Genomic DNA, 15883 nt, shown 5'->3' on the forward strand with positions numbered 1-15883 from the left:
TCAATTTTTCAATTCTTCCGTCTTTGCTTTTTCTACTTTTCGTTTTCTAGATTTTTCAATTTTTTGATTTTTAAATTTTAGATTTTTCAATTTTTCCATTTTTTGATGATTCGATTTCTTAATGTTTTAGTTTTTCAATATGTATTTGAATTTTTCGAATTTGAAAATTTTAAATTTTTCAATTTTTTTTTTATTTATTGAGGTTGCAATATTTTGATTTTTGGTTTATTCACTTTTTTGATTTATCTATTTTTTGTTTTAAATTGTACAGTTTTTCAAATTTAAAGTTTTTCGATTTTTCAATTTTGCAATATTTCAGTTTTGAAATTTTCCAATATTTCGATTCTACATTTTTCGATTTATCAATTTTTCGTCTTTTACATTTTAGCTTTTAACATTTTTCGATTTTTCAGTTTTAGATTTTTCGGTTTTTCAATTTTTAATGTTTCTAAATTTTTAAATTTTCAAATTTTCGATTTTCCAATTTCTCGAACCATGGATTTTTCGATTTTCGATTCTTCAGGTTTCTGATTTTTCAATTTTTCGATTTTCGGTCATTAATTTTTTGACTTCTTGTTTTCTGGATTTTTCAGTTTTGGAATTTTTCAATTTTTTCGATTCTCCAATTTTTGTCCCAGTTTTCAGTTTATTCATATTTCAGTTTTGGGATTTTTTAATATTTCGATTCTTCAATTTTCAGATTTTTCACTTTGTTGATTTTTAAATTTTAGATTTTTCAATTTTTAAATTTTTTGATCATTCGATTTCTCAATATTTCAGTTTTTCACTATTTCAAATTTTCAAATTTTTCGGGGAGATTTCGGTATTTAGATTTTTCGTTTATTCGATTTTTCGATTCATCGATTTTTTTTTACTTTGAATTTTTCAATTATGCAAATTTAAACTTCGGTTTTTCGATTTTTGTCCTATTTCATATTCTCAATTTTTCCATATTTCAGTTTTGGAGTTTTTCAGTTTTTCGGCATTTCAGTTTTGGAATTTTTCAATGTTTCGATTCTTCATTTTTCGACTTTTATATTTTAATAGCTCTTTAAATTTTTCGTTTTTGATGTTTCGATTTCTCTATCTTTCGATTTTTCAAACTTCTCTAAGATTTTTCGGTTTCTCAATTTTTGACATTTCTAAATTTTCAATTTTTTGATTTGGCAATTTCTCTAGTAAGCGATTTTTTTGTTTTTCCATTTCTTAACTTTTCAATGTTTCGGTCTTTCAGTTTTTCAATTCATTAATTTTTCGATTTTTCAGGTTTCTGACTTTTCAATTTTTCGATTTTCGGTCTTAAATTTTTCGACTTTCGTTTTCTGGATTTTTCAGTTTTTCGATGTTTCAGCTTTGGAATTCTCCAATTTTTTCGATTCTTCAATTTTCCTTCCATTGTTCAGTTTTGTTTTTTTTCAATATTTCGATTCTTCAGAGTTTCGATTGTGGCCTATTTCGAATTCTCAATTTTTCGATTTCTCGATATTTCAGTTTTGGAGTTTTTCAGTTTTTCGATTCTTCACTTTTCAATTTATGTATTAATTTTTCGACTTTTACATTTTAGTTTTTTAAATGTTTCGATGTTTTATTGCTTCGATTTTTCTATCTTTCGATTTTTCAACTTCTCGGTTTCAGATTTTTCGGTTTACCAATTTTTGACATTTCTAAATTTTCAATTTTTCGATTTAGCAATTTCTCTAGTATAATCGATTTTTTTATTTTTCCATTTTCAACTTTTTAACGTTTCGAACTTTCAGTTTTCCAGTTCTTCAGTTTTTAATTCATCAATTTTTCGATTTTTCAGGTTTCTGATTTTTCAATTTTTTGATTTTCGGTCTTTTATTTTTCGACTTTCGTTTTCTGGATTTTTCAGTCTTTCAATGTTTCAGCTTTGCATTTCTCCAATTGCTTCGATTCTCCAGTTTTCCATCCATTTTTCAGTTTATTGATTTTTCGAGATTTCCATGTTTCAATTTTTTGTTGTTCAATTTCTCGATTTTTCGTTTATTAAATTTTTTTAATTTAAAATTCTTCAATGTTTCAAATTTGAACTTTCTGATTTTTCGGTTTTGGTCTATTTCGATTTCTCAATTTTTCGATTTTTCGACTTTTCGATTTCTCAATCTTCTTGATGTTTCATTTTCTCGATGTTTCATTCAGTTTTTTCAGTTTTCCGATTCTCCAATTTTTGAATTTTTAATTTTTGCGATTTTTTAAATTTTTGGATATTTTAATTTTAATTTTTTTTTAATTTTGCACTTAAAAAATTGAAGGATAATTGTAAGAATATTTTACAGCATTTCTCAATGTCTAGATTAAAAACTCAACACACATTCATAAAGCACAATCATAGGAATATCTAATTTTGTAAAATTTAAAAATCATTACTAATGTAAATTTTGGAGGTGACGTCATCTTACTCTCGGTAGGGATAATTAGCAAAATTTTGGTTAGCGTTTTACCATCTACAAAATATCCCAAACACACACAAAATTTGACAACAATTGGTCCAGTAGTTTTGAAGATAAAATAAAAATTTGGACAGACGCCAGATAGACAGACAGATAGACAGACGGAAGCGGGAGACCTGTTTTTTCATACTTCTTTACACATTCGGGGAATAAAAAAAATAATTTCGAACCAAATACGTATTTCCAAAATCTTGTTCTGCATCCATAAACACGAATTATATTTCGTTGAGTTAGTGCGTCATTTTTGAATCACCGTGTATCTAGCATTTATCAAGGGTCAATCTTAAGGCTTGCTTAATTTTTATTTTTGATCAACGACGTCACTAATGAAATTTCTCATGGATATTAACATCACTTTACAAAATGGTTTAGAGTAGGTTATTGCATGGTATGACAAAAACAAAGCTTATTCTAATATAGAAAAGTGTTTCATTGTGTCATTTAGTAGAAAGAAAAGTATCTTTCTGAATATTGTTAGATATCTGATGATTTTAGATTATTGCTAAATGTGCCACATTTAACAGTAAATTTTGTTTAATGAGCATAAGGTGTTATATAAAGAAATTCTATTGATTTTTTTAACGGAACTTATCATGCAGAAAATTTTTTCGTCACTAGTTCTAGATTATCTGTAATCCATGACTAAACTAGAGAAGTTTTCTCTTTCGAATTTTTTTTTGAACACTCACACTCTTTATTAAACGCTTGCAAACGAAGAAATCTTATCTTATCTCATCCCTTTTGCCAGGTACCTACCCACCAACCCCTGCAGCGGAAAAAATAGATACAGGATGTTTAACAACTGTTTTATTTTACAGTACATGAATACATAGACACTAAAAATCAAATTTCCAAAAACACTACTCTATTACATCGCCGTCCAAAAGCTCAACAACATAACCACAAGTACTTTAAGTCCAAACTAAAGTCTAGTGCCACTACAGCAAAAATTTTTCCGGCTCTAACCCGATCCGTTGGGCAAATCCTCCAGCTGAATTTCCACTCGAAAACACTCAAACTGCTCATTGTCTTGGTCTTTATCGACGAGCGCAAACTCAAGAGTGAAGCTTATCTGAAACAGACACCTCTGTAGACTAAATTCCTAAACGCCACATCACTACCTTGGGAAAGATGGGCAAAATATACATAGAGTACGTGTACTCGATGTACTCGTTTTCGGCCAAGGGGCACGGGGTGTTGGTGACTCCATCGCAAGCGTCGTCTTGATCTAGAGGGTAATCTACCTTGATCCCCATGGCGAGTGCAACAGCATTTGGTGCGAAATTTTCCATATAGCGGGCTAGAATTGAATTTTTGAAAACACAAAAACCCCTCTTTGGAGTACTCACGCGATCTGAATTTCATGGTCATGGTGCTGTTGCCGCTTATGTAAAAGATACACGGGGGGGTCAAGCAGTTGGCGAGTTCCACTTGGTCTGGAAGGGTACCATTGCCGAGAAGACCTGAAAGGGTGGATTAGTGGTAGTACTGGGTTTAATTTATTTTTTTACAGTGATCAACCACGGTTGCGTTCACTACGTTAAGCACTACTAGGATGCCGAGAAATATAACGAAAGTACTGTTGTTGGTAGTTTCCATTGTGGTAGGTTACGTGCACTAACCAGAAGTACTAACGGGTGCCTTTTTATAGACGTTCTTATCAGATAATTGAAAAATTCGGAAAGGTCTGGCTTAATCTGGAGTGTGTGCAGACCGCTTGGTAACAATTTAGTTACTATTCATTTATTACGTTTAATTTTTATTTTTTGTTATTGTTGTTATAATTTTTTTTTGTTTTTAGAAAATTAGATAGTATTTTATTGTTGTGGACAGATTTTTGGCTTAGTTTGAATTGAAAATAAATTATTCTGTGAGGCTGATAATTTTTTTATGTCTATTATTAGATGTTGCTGCAATATTTACTAATACTTACATCAGCACCTGCAAACTAAGAAAGATAAACGATTCAAAAGTACTCGTTTTAAAGTAAATTCTCAGTTATAAAGTTAGTTTTCTTAAAGTACAGTAAAAAAAGTCATGGATTTTCTTGTGCCCATCTTCTAAGATAGATTCCAAGTTAAATTTTTTTGGAAGAGATGTAAGAAAATTACGGTTATAGTGACAGGGTGTGAAAGTAATGTTCACTGGCTGAAAAAAGAAAAAATCTTGCTGTCTCTGTATTTTTTCTATTTAAGAAAACGTTGGAGCCTTTGGTGTTGTTTTTGGGAAATTAAAAGAACCTTGGCGATCTTGGCGTTTTGGTTTTGTAAGTACTGAAAAAATTTTGGGAGCCCCCATTGTTTTTTTTTTTAATTTTTAACGAATCTGGGAGTTCTGCTTTCATTTTAAAAAAATTGAAAAATCCATATTTTTTCCTTAAAAGAATGCTGAGGCTTCTGAAGTTTCGTTTTACATAAAGATTAAAAGAACCTTGGAGCTAGGGTATTTTGTTTTTAAAAGTATTGAAAAAAATCTGGAAGGCCCTGGTGGACTTCATTCTAGACACAATTTGAAAAAATTTCGAAGGCGCTTGCTATTTTCAGTTTGAAATGAATTGAAAAAAATTGGAGTCTCCCTGCTTTTTTTATTTTCATTTTGAAAAAATCTTAAGACACCTACCTACTGTATCATTTTTTTGTTATTTTAAGAAATAATATAATAATGATAATAATATTTTTCATTTAATGTTGGGACTTCTGTCATTTTGTTTTCCAAAAAAATTAAAAGACCCTTTTTTGGAAAGTCATACTATAAAAGGGTTTAGAAAAGTCATAGTTGGCTAGTGTTTTCATTATTTTTAAGTGTGAAAAATCTTGAGTTCTAGTGTGTTTTTTTTTAGTTTAAAAAATGTTGATATTAAAAAAATCATGAAAGCCTCTGGTATTTGCAATTTGAAAAAAAAATTAATTAAAAGAATCTTGAGAATTCGTAAACAAAGATCTCAAAGAAACTCAAGAGTTAATAATATTTGCATTTTGAAAAAAAAAAAGAAAAAATCTTAACCTCCCCAGTATACTTTTTTTTGAAAAACTTAAGAAAATCTTGGGGCTCCTGATTTTTTATTTTTCAAAGAGATTAAAATAACTTTTGTTTCTGAAAATTTTGAAAAATTCTTGGAAGCCCGTAGTGTTTTTTAGAAACAATTTTTGAAAATTTTATGGGTGACTGATTTTACATTTTTTTAAATTCAAAAAGTTTTGGGATCCTAGTGTTTTTTATTTAAAAAAATCTTGGTGTTGGTGTTTCATTTTTGAAAGTATTGGAAAAATCTTGGGAACCCGTTGTGTGGTGTATTTATTAGTTTTTAAATTCAAAATTTTTTAGGTTTCTAATAGTGTCTTGGTGTTTTGTTTTTGAAAGAAGTTAAACGAATCTTGGAAGCCTCTGGTATTTGGCTTTGAAAGAATTTAAAATAATCTTGGAAATTCCTGGTTCTTTCTTTTTGAAAAAATGTGATCATTTTGGAAACATTTACAGTTTTCATTTTGAAAAATATTGAAAGAATGTCAGGAGCTTCTGGTGGTTTTTGGAAGGAATTTAAAAGAATCTCGAAGGTTCCCGGTGTTTTGATTTTTAAAGAATCTTGGAAGATTTTACTGTTTTATTTTGAGAAAATCTGAAGGTCCTTACTATACTTTTTTTATTTTAAGGAATATTGGGACTCTTGCTGTTTTAAAAGAACCTTGAAAGCAGGGATTTTTTTTGAAAGTATAGGAAATATCTTGGGAACCTACAGAGTTTTTTGGAAAGATTTCTTTTTAATCTCATTGGTGGCTGGTGTTTCCATTATGTTTTTATTGAAACCGCTGGGGTCTCCAGTGCCTTTTTTTAATTTAAAGAATAACGACGTCCCTGATGTTTTGTTTTTGAAAGAAATCAAAAGAACCATGAAACCCGTACTGTTTGCATTTTGAAAAAAAAATCTACATGTCCCTAGTGTACCATTTTTTATTTAAAAGAATCCTGCTATTTTTTTTAAACAGACTAAAAGAGTCTTGAGGGAGACTCCGATATTTTGAATTTGAAAGTAATCAAAGAATCTTGGAAACTCGTGGTGGTTTTTTGAAAAAAAAAAAATATATATATATATACATATATCATAGATTCCATGATTCTTTATTCAAAAAATCCTGGAATCCTAGTGGTTTTTTTATTATTTAAAGAAATATTGTAGTCACTGGTTTTTATTTTTGGAAGAAATTAAAAGAATCTTTGGAATCTGTGCTGTTTTTTTAAATACAAAAAACTTTTCATCTATATTGTTTTCTTAATTCAAAAAATATTGACGTCCTTAGTGCTCGTAATCTTTGCATTCGGAAAAAAAATTATCTTATAGAATTTGAATTGAGATTATAAACCATAGAGGCGTTGGTGTTTTGTTTTTGAAAGAACCTTAAAGAAATTTAAGAGCTCGTACTTTCCTCATTTTAAAAAATGAAAAAAGAATATTGCGGCTCTTGGAGTTTTGTTTTTCAAAGAGATTAAAAGAACCTTGAAGACCCTGACATTTTGTTTTTGAAAGTATTGAAAGAATCTTGAAAACCCGTGGTCTTTTTTTAGAAAGCATTTTTGCAAAATCTCATGGGTGGCTGTTTTTACATTTTTTTTTTTTATTAAAACTATCTTGGGCTTACTAGCGTTTTTTTTATTTAAACAAATGGTGTTTTGTTTTTGAACTAAATTAAAAGAATCTTAGTAGCTTCTTGTATTTTCTTTTGAAAGAATCTGAACGAATTTTGGGAATTCTTACTGTTTTCGTTTTGAAAAATATTTGAAAAAATCTGTCTTCTGCTCCATAGTTTTTTTTTTAATTTTGAATAATGCTTGGTTTCCAGGTGTTTTGTTTTACAAACAGTTTAAAAGAATCTTGGTGATTTCTGGTGGTATTGAAAGAATTTTGGGAGTCTCCCTAGAAAGAAAATGGAAATGTCTCGGGGGTCCCTACTATTTTCAGTTAATTATTATAATTTCTACCGTGTTTATTTTAAATTTCAAAGACTTTTGGGGTCCCTAATGTTTTGTTTTTGAAAATATTGAAAGAATTTTGGGAGCTCCCGGTGTTTTGTTTTACAAAGAATTTGAGTCAATCTCGAAGGTTCCTGGTGTTTTGTTTTTGAAAGTATTGGAAGAATCTTGGGAACCTGAAAAAATATATATATTTCTATTATTTTTTTAAACAAAAAAACAACAATTTGGACATAAAGTGTTTTTTTAATTTAAAAAATTTTTTTTATTCTTGTTTTTCAAGGAAAGTAAAACAATCCTGGAGGCTCTGGTGTTTCGTTTTTCGAAGAGTTGAAAGAATCTTGGAAACCCCTAGGGTTTTTTAAACAATTTTGAAAAATCTCATAAGTGGTTTCCTTTTATTTAAATTCAAAAATATTTAGGATTGCTAGTGTGTTTTTCTTATTTGAAGAAATGTTGACGTTCCTCGTGTTGTATTTTTGAAAGCAAATTTTCGGAAAGAATTTTTAAAAACCTCATGGTATTTCCATTATTTTTTAAATGCAAATAATTTGGTTCTATAGTGTATTTTTTATAATTTAAATTGCTTCGTTTCTGAAAAAAATTAAAAGAATTTTGGAAGCTTTGAAAAAAATTGAAATTATACCATTTTTTTTAATTAAACAGATGTTGGGGCTTCTGAAGTTTTATGTTTTAAAGAGATTGATGTTTTCTTCTCTTGTCCTTGAAGTACAATCGGACAAATCCTACTTCTCTAAAAAATATGAAATTTGAGGCTGAGATTTTGGTTTTACGGAAACGAGAGACCACTCTTTTCGTACTTTCGGGATCATGAAACGTCGAGAAAACATGAAACTGGCAAGTCGCCCGATGGACTCGATTACTATACATACTTTCTTAATTTGCTAGCGAGTATGGATAAACAAATTTTGTGACACCAAACCGTAACACTGGAATAATATACACTCATTTTTGCCCCAAATTTACCAACAGCAATTATTTGGGGTCATTTTTACCATTTCACTGCTAATACTTACATGTATTTAAAACATCTGTACAAGACACCATTTAATACTTCCCCGCTTATTATCCCGTAAACAGGACATTACCGCACCCCCACGTTCATCCCTGTCGGACTGGCCCTCGCATTTGTTGATTATTTCCCATCTCAGCCCCAAAAAACTCTGCAACTTTTCCGGAATAATCAATTAAGCTTTGGGTCGAGTCTCGAGATTGAGAAGGGTCCCGATGGAATCGTCTCATTTTGCGGCTGCTGAAATGACATCCTCTTTTTAGCCGGCTGATCCGCGCGTTCCAATTAAACTAGTGGCCGGGTTGGGGATGAGGACACCGAACAATGCAACCCTCCCGTCGTCTTGCTGAATTATTACCGACATGCTGCCGCTGCTCCTTGCCGCCGCTCCCCGTAATATGCCCGCCATTGATTGACAGCAGAGCCACTCGAAGACCCCACGGATACCGCCGGCGGCCGTTCTTGCCGGGATTTCGAGAGGACTTGCGGCCTGCCGACCTCGAGGGGGTTAATAGAGGACGAGGGTGCAGGTGGGCGAAGTGGCGGAGTATCGGTTTAATGGGAGAGCAGGCGACGGGCGTTGATTTTTTTCTAGCGTTTTGTACAGGAACAAATCAGCCTTTGAGGGAAAATAATAATAATAATAATAATAATGCTGATGTGTGCCAAAAATATAGAAGAATTTTTATAAAGAAAGAAAGTAAAAAAGAATGAAGCTTGAATTAACAAAATTAGAAATTTTTACTTCGCTTTAATTTTAAAAAATAATCGCAATTTTTCCCCACAAAAAGTCCAGGGTTTCCCAAGATTCTTTCAATAATTTCAAAAAGAAAAAACCAAAGCCCCCAAGTTCTTTTAATCTGTTTGAAAAACAAAACAACAGGAGTCTAAATATTCTAAATTAAAAAAAAAAGTACACTAGGGATCTCAAGGATTTTTTCAATTTTTACCTCCCAAGCAGAAGTTAATAACGTCAATTCAGTGTTCTATTACAATTTTCACAACTAACCGACAGATTTCTGGCCGTGGAAAAAGTTTCATTGTGCATGGTATAGCCATTTCTTGGTTTTGCAAACTTTTATATTTGAGGGATCTGTGATATTCTGTTTTCGTTATACATACAAATATAATAACAGTACTCTGTTCTTGAGCTTTAGACAGGCAGAAAAATTTAACTCAACGCCGAGTAGATTTGATTCTACCCATTAAAAAAAATGTTGTAGTGATATTTACAGAAGATGAAAATGGTATTTTAAATTGTTACTTGTTGTTTGTTGTTATATTCTAGGTGACGCCATTAAAATTTTTGATGGGAGTGAATGGATAAGTTTCGGTTGGAGATCTATTAGGTGAATGATAAGTTTAAAAGGGGTGTTAAATTTCAGAGCAATTGATTTCCAAGTCTTTTTTTTCAAAAAATTTCAATATGCATGGAGGCCCGATAGTCGTGTTTTCTAAAAAACATCAGGGGTTCCACTATTCTTTGAAAAAGAAAACAACACGACACCAATATTCTCTTAAATTTTCAAAAAAAGTGTGAAAACAGTAAGAGATCCCGAGATTCTTCCAGATTCTTTAAATATAACACACACCACTGGGTTTTTTAAATATCTTTCTAAAAAACTCTGGACGCTCCCAAAAATTCTTTTAGTACTTCAAAAACAATATATTATACACCCCAACATTTTTTAAATTTAAAACAGAACACATACCTAGGAGCTCCTAAAACTTTTTTAAATTCTTTCAAAACAAATTACTAGAGGCTCTCCAGGTTCTTTTATTCTCTTGCAGAAAGAAAACACCAGGAATGTCAACATTCTCTAATAAAAATTACCCTCGGGAGGTAAAAAGACACTAAAGATTTCACGATTTTTTTATATTAAAAAATAATGTCAATTTTTCGAAAAAAAAAGAAAAAATCAGGATTTCCCAAGATTCTTTCAATATTTTTAAAAATGAAACGCCAGGGTATCCAAAGTTCTTTCAGTCTCTCTGAAAAAGAAAACACCAAGAGCCTTAACATTTTTTTAAATTTTCACAAAAAAATGTACAAAGGGACATTAAAAATGTTTTCAATTAAATGTCACAGTACGAGTTTCTTTCCAAAACACAAAACCAGGGGCTCCCAAGTTCTTTTAAATTATTTCAAAATAACATACCAAAGGTTCCTAAGATTTTTTAAATTTCTTAAATAAAATACACTAAAAAACGTCGACATCCTTTACTATAAAACAAGTCTATATCTGAGAAGGTTTCATTTTCTTTAAAATAAAAGACAAAAAGACCCTCCGAGAAGGTTTCAAATTTTTAAAAACAAGCCAGAAACGGTCTCCGAAGTCTCACATCATAAAACAAAAACAGAAAGTTCCATATTAAAAAAAAGTGAAGGTTTCAGAAGGGGTCCTCCTACTGTCTTTCTTTTATACTGCGAAACAATCTTGGGGAATCCTTCTGAAGTTTTTTTGATTGTGAAATTTTCTCGGGGACCCTTCCTGTCTTTTTTTTAAATAAAGTGAAACAATCTCGGATACCCCTTTTGTCTATTCCTTTCAAAGTGAAACCTTTTAAAGAAAATGAAACTTCCTCGGGGACTCCCTCTGGCTTATTTTTCAGAATGTGAAACCTTCTCGGGGATTTCAACTGTTCTTTTTTTTTTAAAGAATGTTAAATCTTCTTCGGAACCCCGACTGTCAAAGAATTTGAAACTTTCTCGGGGACCCCTTCTGTCTTTATTTTTAATAATGTGTAACCTTCTCGGGGGCCTCTTCTGTCTTTTTTTATTATGCAAAACCTTGTCAGGGATTCCTAGGTTTTTTTTAAAGAATGTTAAACCTTCTCGAGAATCCCCACATCTTTCTTTAAGTCAAACTTTCTCGGCAGCCCTCTCTCTTTTTTTTTTTAATACTATGAAACCTTCTCGGGGGTCTCTTCTGGGTTGTTTTTAATAATAATTTAGAACCTTCTCAGGGGCCCTTTTTTATTTTTTTGAAGAATGTGCAACTTTCTCGGGAACCTCCTCTGTTTTTTTTTATTGTAAAACAATCTCGGGGAGCCCTTCATTCTTTTTTTTTTAATAATGTGAAACCCTCTCGGGGATCCCTAATGTCTTAAAAAAGAAGTGAAACCTTCTGGGGTCCAGTTCTTTTTTATTGTTCCATCTTATTAAAAAAAAAAACGTTAAAAGGAGCCCCCGAGAATGTTTCACATTATTAAAAAAATACAGTAGGGGCTCCAAAGATAGTTTCACAATCTACTCTGATTGTTATTTAAATTTTTCTTTTTACTTTTCCAGTGGTTCGCTTACAATCTTTATGTAGTGAACATAGAGGTGACAATGCTTGGTAATGATTAAAAAACAGAAGAGACCTCCGAGAAAATTTCAGAAGGGGTCCTCTACTGTTAAAATGTGAAACCTTCTCGGGGACCCTTTCTGTCTTCTTTTTAAATAATGTGAAACATGAAACAATCTCGAGGGACCCTTCTGTCGTTTCTTTTCAATGTGAAATCTTTTAAAGAGAGTGAAACCTTCTCGATGACCCCCTCTAGCTTATTTTTAATAATTTGAAACCTTCTGGGGGGGGTCTTTCTGTTTTTTTTTAACAATAAGAAACGTTGCCCTTCTAACTTTTCCTTTTAATGTCAAACCTTCTCGGAAGCCCCCTTTGTCTTTTTTTCAATACTGTTAAACCTTCTCGGTGACCCCCTCTGGTTAGTTTTTAATAATTTGAAACCTTCTCGGGGGGTCTTTCTGTTTCCTTTTTTTTAAGAATATGAAACCTTCTCGGAGACCCTTTCTGTCTTCTTATTAAATAATGTCAAACAATCTCGAGGGCTCCTTCTGTTTTTTCTTTTCAATGTGAAACCTTTTAAAGAGAGTGAAACCTTCTCGGTGACCCCCTCTGGCTTATTTTTAATAATATGTATAAAGCCTTCTCGGGGGAGTCTTTCTGTTTTTTTTAAGAATAAAAAACCTTCTCGGGGAGCCTTTCTGACTTTTCCTTTTAATGTCAAACCTTCTCGGAGGCCCCTTTTGTCTTTTTTTTAATACTGTTAAACCTTCTCGGTGATCCCCTTTGGCTAATTTTTAATAATTTGAAACCTTCTTGGGAGGTCTTTCTGTTTCTTTTTTTTTAAGAATATTAAACCTTCTCGGGGTGTCTTTCTGTTTTTTTTTTTAAGAATATGAAACCTTCTCGGAGATACTTTCTGTATTCTTTTTAAATAATGTAATATAATCTCGGGGGCTCCTTCTGTCTCTTCTTTTCAATGTGAAACCTTTTAAAGAGAGTGACACCTTCTCGGTGACCCCCTCTGGCTTAAAAAACCTTCTCGGAGAGCCCTTCTAACTTTTATTTTTAATGTCAAACCTTCTCGGAGGCCCCCTTTGTCTTTTTTTTCAAACTGTTAAACCTTCTCGGTGACCCCCTCTGGCTAGTTTTGAAACCTTCTCGGGGGTTTTTCTGTTTCTTTTTTTTTAAGCATATGAAACCTTCTCGGAGAGGCTCTCTAACTTTTCCTTTTATTATCAAACCTTCTCGGCGGCCCACTTTGTCTTTTTTTTAATACTGTTAAACCTTCTCGGGGATCCCTTCTAGGTTGTTTTTGAAACCTTCTTGTGGGGTCTTTGTTTGTTTTTTTTTCTAAGAATTAGAGTTCCCGAGGAAGTTTCACATTAAAAAAACACGTCAAAAGAAGCCCCCGAGAATGTTTCAAATTATTAAAAAAATACAGTAGGGGCTCCGGAGTTTGTTTCACAACCTGCTCCGAATGTTATTTAAATTTTCTTAGGCGGCCATTCTGACAATCTGAAACCTTCTCGGGGAACCTTTCTGTCTTCTTTTTAAATAATATGAAACAATTCTGGGTTGTTTTTAATAATTTGAACCTTATCGGGAATCCGTTCTGTCTTTATTTTAATAATGTCTAACCTTCTCGAGGACCCCTTCCGGGTTGTTTTTATTAATTTGAAATCTTCTCAGGGTTTTCTTCTATCTTTTTTTTTATAATGTGAAACCTTCTCGGGGACCCCTTCTGGGTTATTTTTAAACCTTCCTGTGGGGTCTTTGTGTGTTTTTTTAAGAATTAGAGATCCCGAGGAAGTTTCATATTAAAAAAACACGTCAAAAGAAGCCCCCGAGTTCTAACAATCTGAAACCTTCTCGGGGACCCTTTCTTTATTTTTTTGAAAAATGTGTTACCTTCTCGGGGAACTCTTCCGGGTTGTTTTTAATAATTTGGAACCCTCTCGGGGGTCCTTTCTGTATTTTTTTTCAAGAATGTGAAACCTTCTCGGAGACTTCTTCTGGGTTATTTTCAATAATTTGGAACCTTCTCGGGGATCTTTTCTGTATTTTCTTGAAGAATGTGAAACCTTCTCGGGGATCCTTTCTGTATTTTCTTGAAGAATGTGAAACCTTCTCGGGGGCCTCTTGTGTTTCTTTTATAATGTGAAATAATGGGGGGGGAGGGCTTCTGACAATGAGAAACCTTCTCGGAGACCCTTTCTTTGAAACCTTCTCGGGGAGCCCTTCTGTCTTTTCCTTTAAATGGCAAACTTTCGGGGGGGGGGGGGGGCGTTGTCTTTGCTTTAGTACTGTTAAACCTTCTCGGAGACCCTTGGTGGTTGTTTTTTATAATTTAAAACCTTCTCGAGACCCTTTCTGTATTTCTTTTTTAAGAATGTGAAACCTTCTCGGGGTTTTCTTCTGTCTTTTTTTTATAATGTGAAACCTTCTCGGGGACTTCTTCTGGGTTGTTTTGAAACCTTCTTGTGCGGTCTTTGTCTGTTTTTTTTTTAAGAATTAGAGATCCCAAGGAAGTTTCATATTAAAAAAACACGTCAAAACAAGCCCCCGAGTTCTGACAATTTGAAACCTTCTCGGGGACCCCTTCCGTATTTTTTTGAAGAATGTGTAATCTTCTCGGGGACCTCTTCTGGGTTGTTTTTAATAATCTGAAACCTTCTCGGGGACCCTTTCTGTATTTTTTTGAAGAATGTGTAACCTTCTCGGGGGCCTCTTCTGGGTTGTTTTTAATAATTTGGAACCTTCTCGGGGGTCCTTCTGACAATGTGAAACCTTCTCGGGGACCCTCGAGGGTGGTTTTTAATAATTTGAAACCTTTTCGAAACCCTTTCTGTATTTCTTTCTTAAGAATGTGAAACCTTCTCGGGGGGTCTCTTTGTCTTTTTTTAATACTGTTAAACCTTCTTAGGGGCTCCTTCTGGGTTGTTATTAAGAACTGGAAACCTTCTCGGGGAGCCCTTCCGTATTTATTTTAATAATATCAAACAATCTCGGGGACCTCTTCTGTCTTTTTTTTTAATAACGTGAAACCTTCTCGGGGACCCCTTCGGGGTTGTATTTAATAATTTGAAACCTTCTTGGGGGTTTCTTCTGTCTTTTTCTTTTATAATGTGAAACTTTATCGGGGATTCCTAGTGTCTGTTATTTATTTAAAGAATCTTAAACGTTCTCAGGGATCTCTTCTGGGTAGTTTTTAATAACTTGAGACCTTCTAATAATAAGTCAGGATAAAGCTTTGAATTCCAGACTTAGGTAATAAATTGAAAGTTCGTATTAACTGCAGTATGAATATTATTATTTAATATATACTCTAGTCATCAAAACTTAATTAACTTAAATCATATAACAACTCATTCCAGCTGCAAATCTACCTTGAAACACTCAAAAGCGCTATCATCTTGATCCTCATCTAGGAGCGAAAACTCCAAAGTGAGGTTAATTTTCGGAAAGATCGGCGAAATAAACATGTCAAACGTATATTCAACGTCTTCTCCTTCTTCCAAAGGACACTGGGTGTTAACTATTCCGGCACATGCGTCATCTTGGTCTAACGGATATTGAATTTCCATGCCCATGACCTCAGCTATAGCAATTGGAACTATGTGTTCCAAATTTTTAGCTGGAAAAGAACGCTCGTTAGTATCTTTACCATCTAGGTATTAAATTGACGTACGTGCTTTGAACTTCATCGTCATGCTGGTAGTGGTATTAATGTGCAAAATACACGGTTGTTCTGCACAGTCTTCGATTTCCACAGTAGTAGGAAATGAGACGTCAGTACCTAAACGTATTTTGTTATAATTTGGACACAAAATAAAATTTTTACTTACATTGGCTTACTTCAGTGCTCTGGACGTCGCTGGATTGCCAGAAAAGCAAAGCAATGGTTAGAATAGCAATTGTAGACTTCATCTTGGTTGTTTTTCTTCTACTGACAAGATGACGGCGTTTTGCTCCCTTTTATAATTCACGCAAAATTGCAGGTGTTGTTTTTGAGCATGCAGGTGTTCTTATCAATTATTAATCTTTTTCCCTTAATTGTGATGGTAACACTTGGAGTTTTGAGTTGTCTGAGAAATGATGCAATGACTTTAGTCTCATTTTGATCA

General features: G+C 32.8%; 3 protein-coding genes across 4 annotated transcripts in view; all 3 read right to left on the reverse strand.

Moving 5' to 3' along the window:
• The window catches only part of LOC135131081 (uncharacterized), a 782641-nt gene that overhangs the window by 22555 nt on the left and 744203 nt on the right, over nucleotides 1-15883 (reverse strand). The window contains exon 8 of one of the 2 annotated variants that reach the window (XM_064058611.1): nucleotides 15704-15844. The exons of the other annotated variant lie outside the window; for it this stretch is intronic. The gene's annotated coding sequence lies outside the window, so the exon portion shown is untranslated. Of the gene's footprint in view, nucleotides 1-15703; nucleotides 15845-15883 lie in introns of those variants that run through there. 2 annotated transcript variants of the gene reach the window in all.
• On the reverse strand, nucleotides 3309-4278 carry LOC135131083 (NPC intracellular cholesterol transporter 2 homolog a-like). Its single transcript, XM_064058613.1, has 4 exons — nucleotides 3983-4278; nucleotides 3821-3934; nucleotides 3593-3771; nucleotides 3309-3543 (listed from the first exon to the last, which is right to left on the reverse strand). Exons 1-4 carry the CDS (start codon nucleotides 4068-4070, stop codon nucleotides 3433-3435), a joined length of 492 nt encoding a protein of 163 aa, XP_063914683.1. The 5' UTR covers nucleotides 4071-4278; the 3' UTR covers nucleotides 3309-3432.
• LOC135131084 (uncharacterized) lies at nucleotides 15048-15720 on the reverse strand. Its single transcript, XM_064058614.1, has 3 exons — nucleotides 15605-15720; nucleotides 15448-15555; nucleotides 15048-15393 (listed from the first exon to the last, which is right to left on the reverse strand). The coding sequence occupies exons 1-3, from the start codon at nucleotides 15684-15686 to the stop codon at nucleotides 15125-15127; spliced, it is 459 nt and encodes a 152-aa protein (XP_063914684.1). The 5' UTR covers nucleotides 15687-15720; the 3' UTR covers nucleotides 15048-15124.

The sequence above is a fragment of the Zophobas morio genome, unplaced genomic scaffold, assembly GCF_036711695.1.
Source record: "Zophobas morio isolate AGI-343-1 ecotype UQ-CSIRO unplaced genomic scaffold, CSIRO_AGI_Zmor_V1 ptg000018l, whole genome shotgun sequence".
Taxonomy (NCBI): domain Eukaryota; kingdom Metazoa; phylum Arthropoda; class Insecta; order Coleoptera; family Tenebrionidae; genus Zophobas; species Zophobas morio.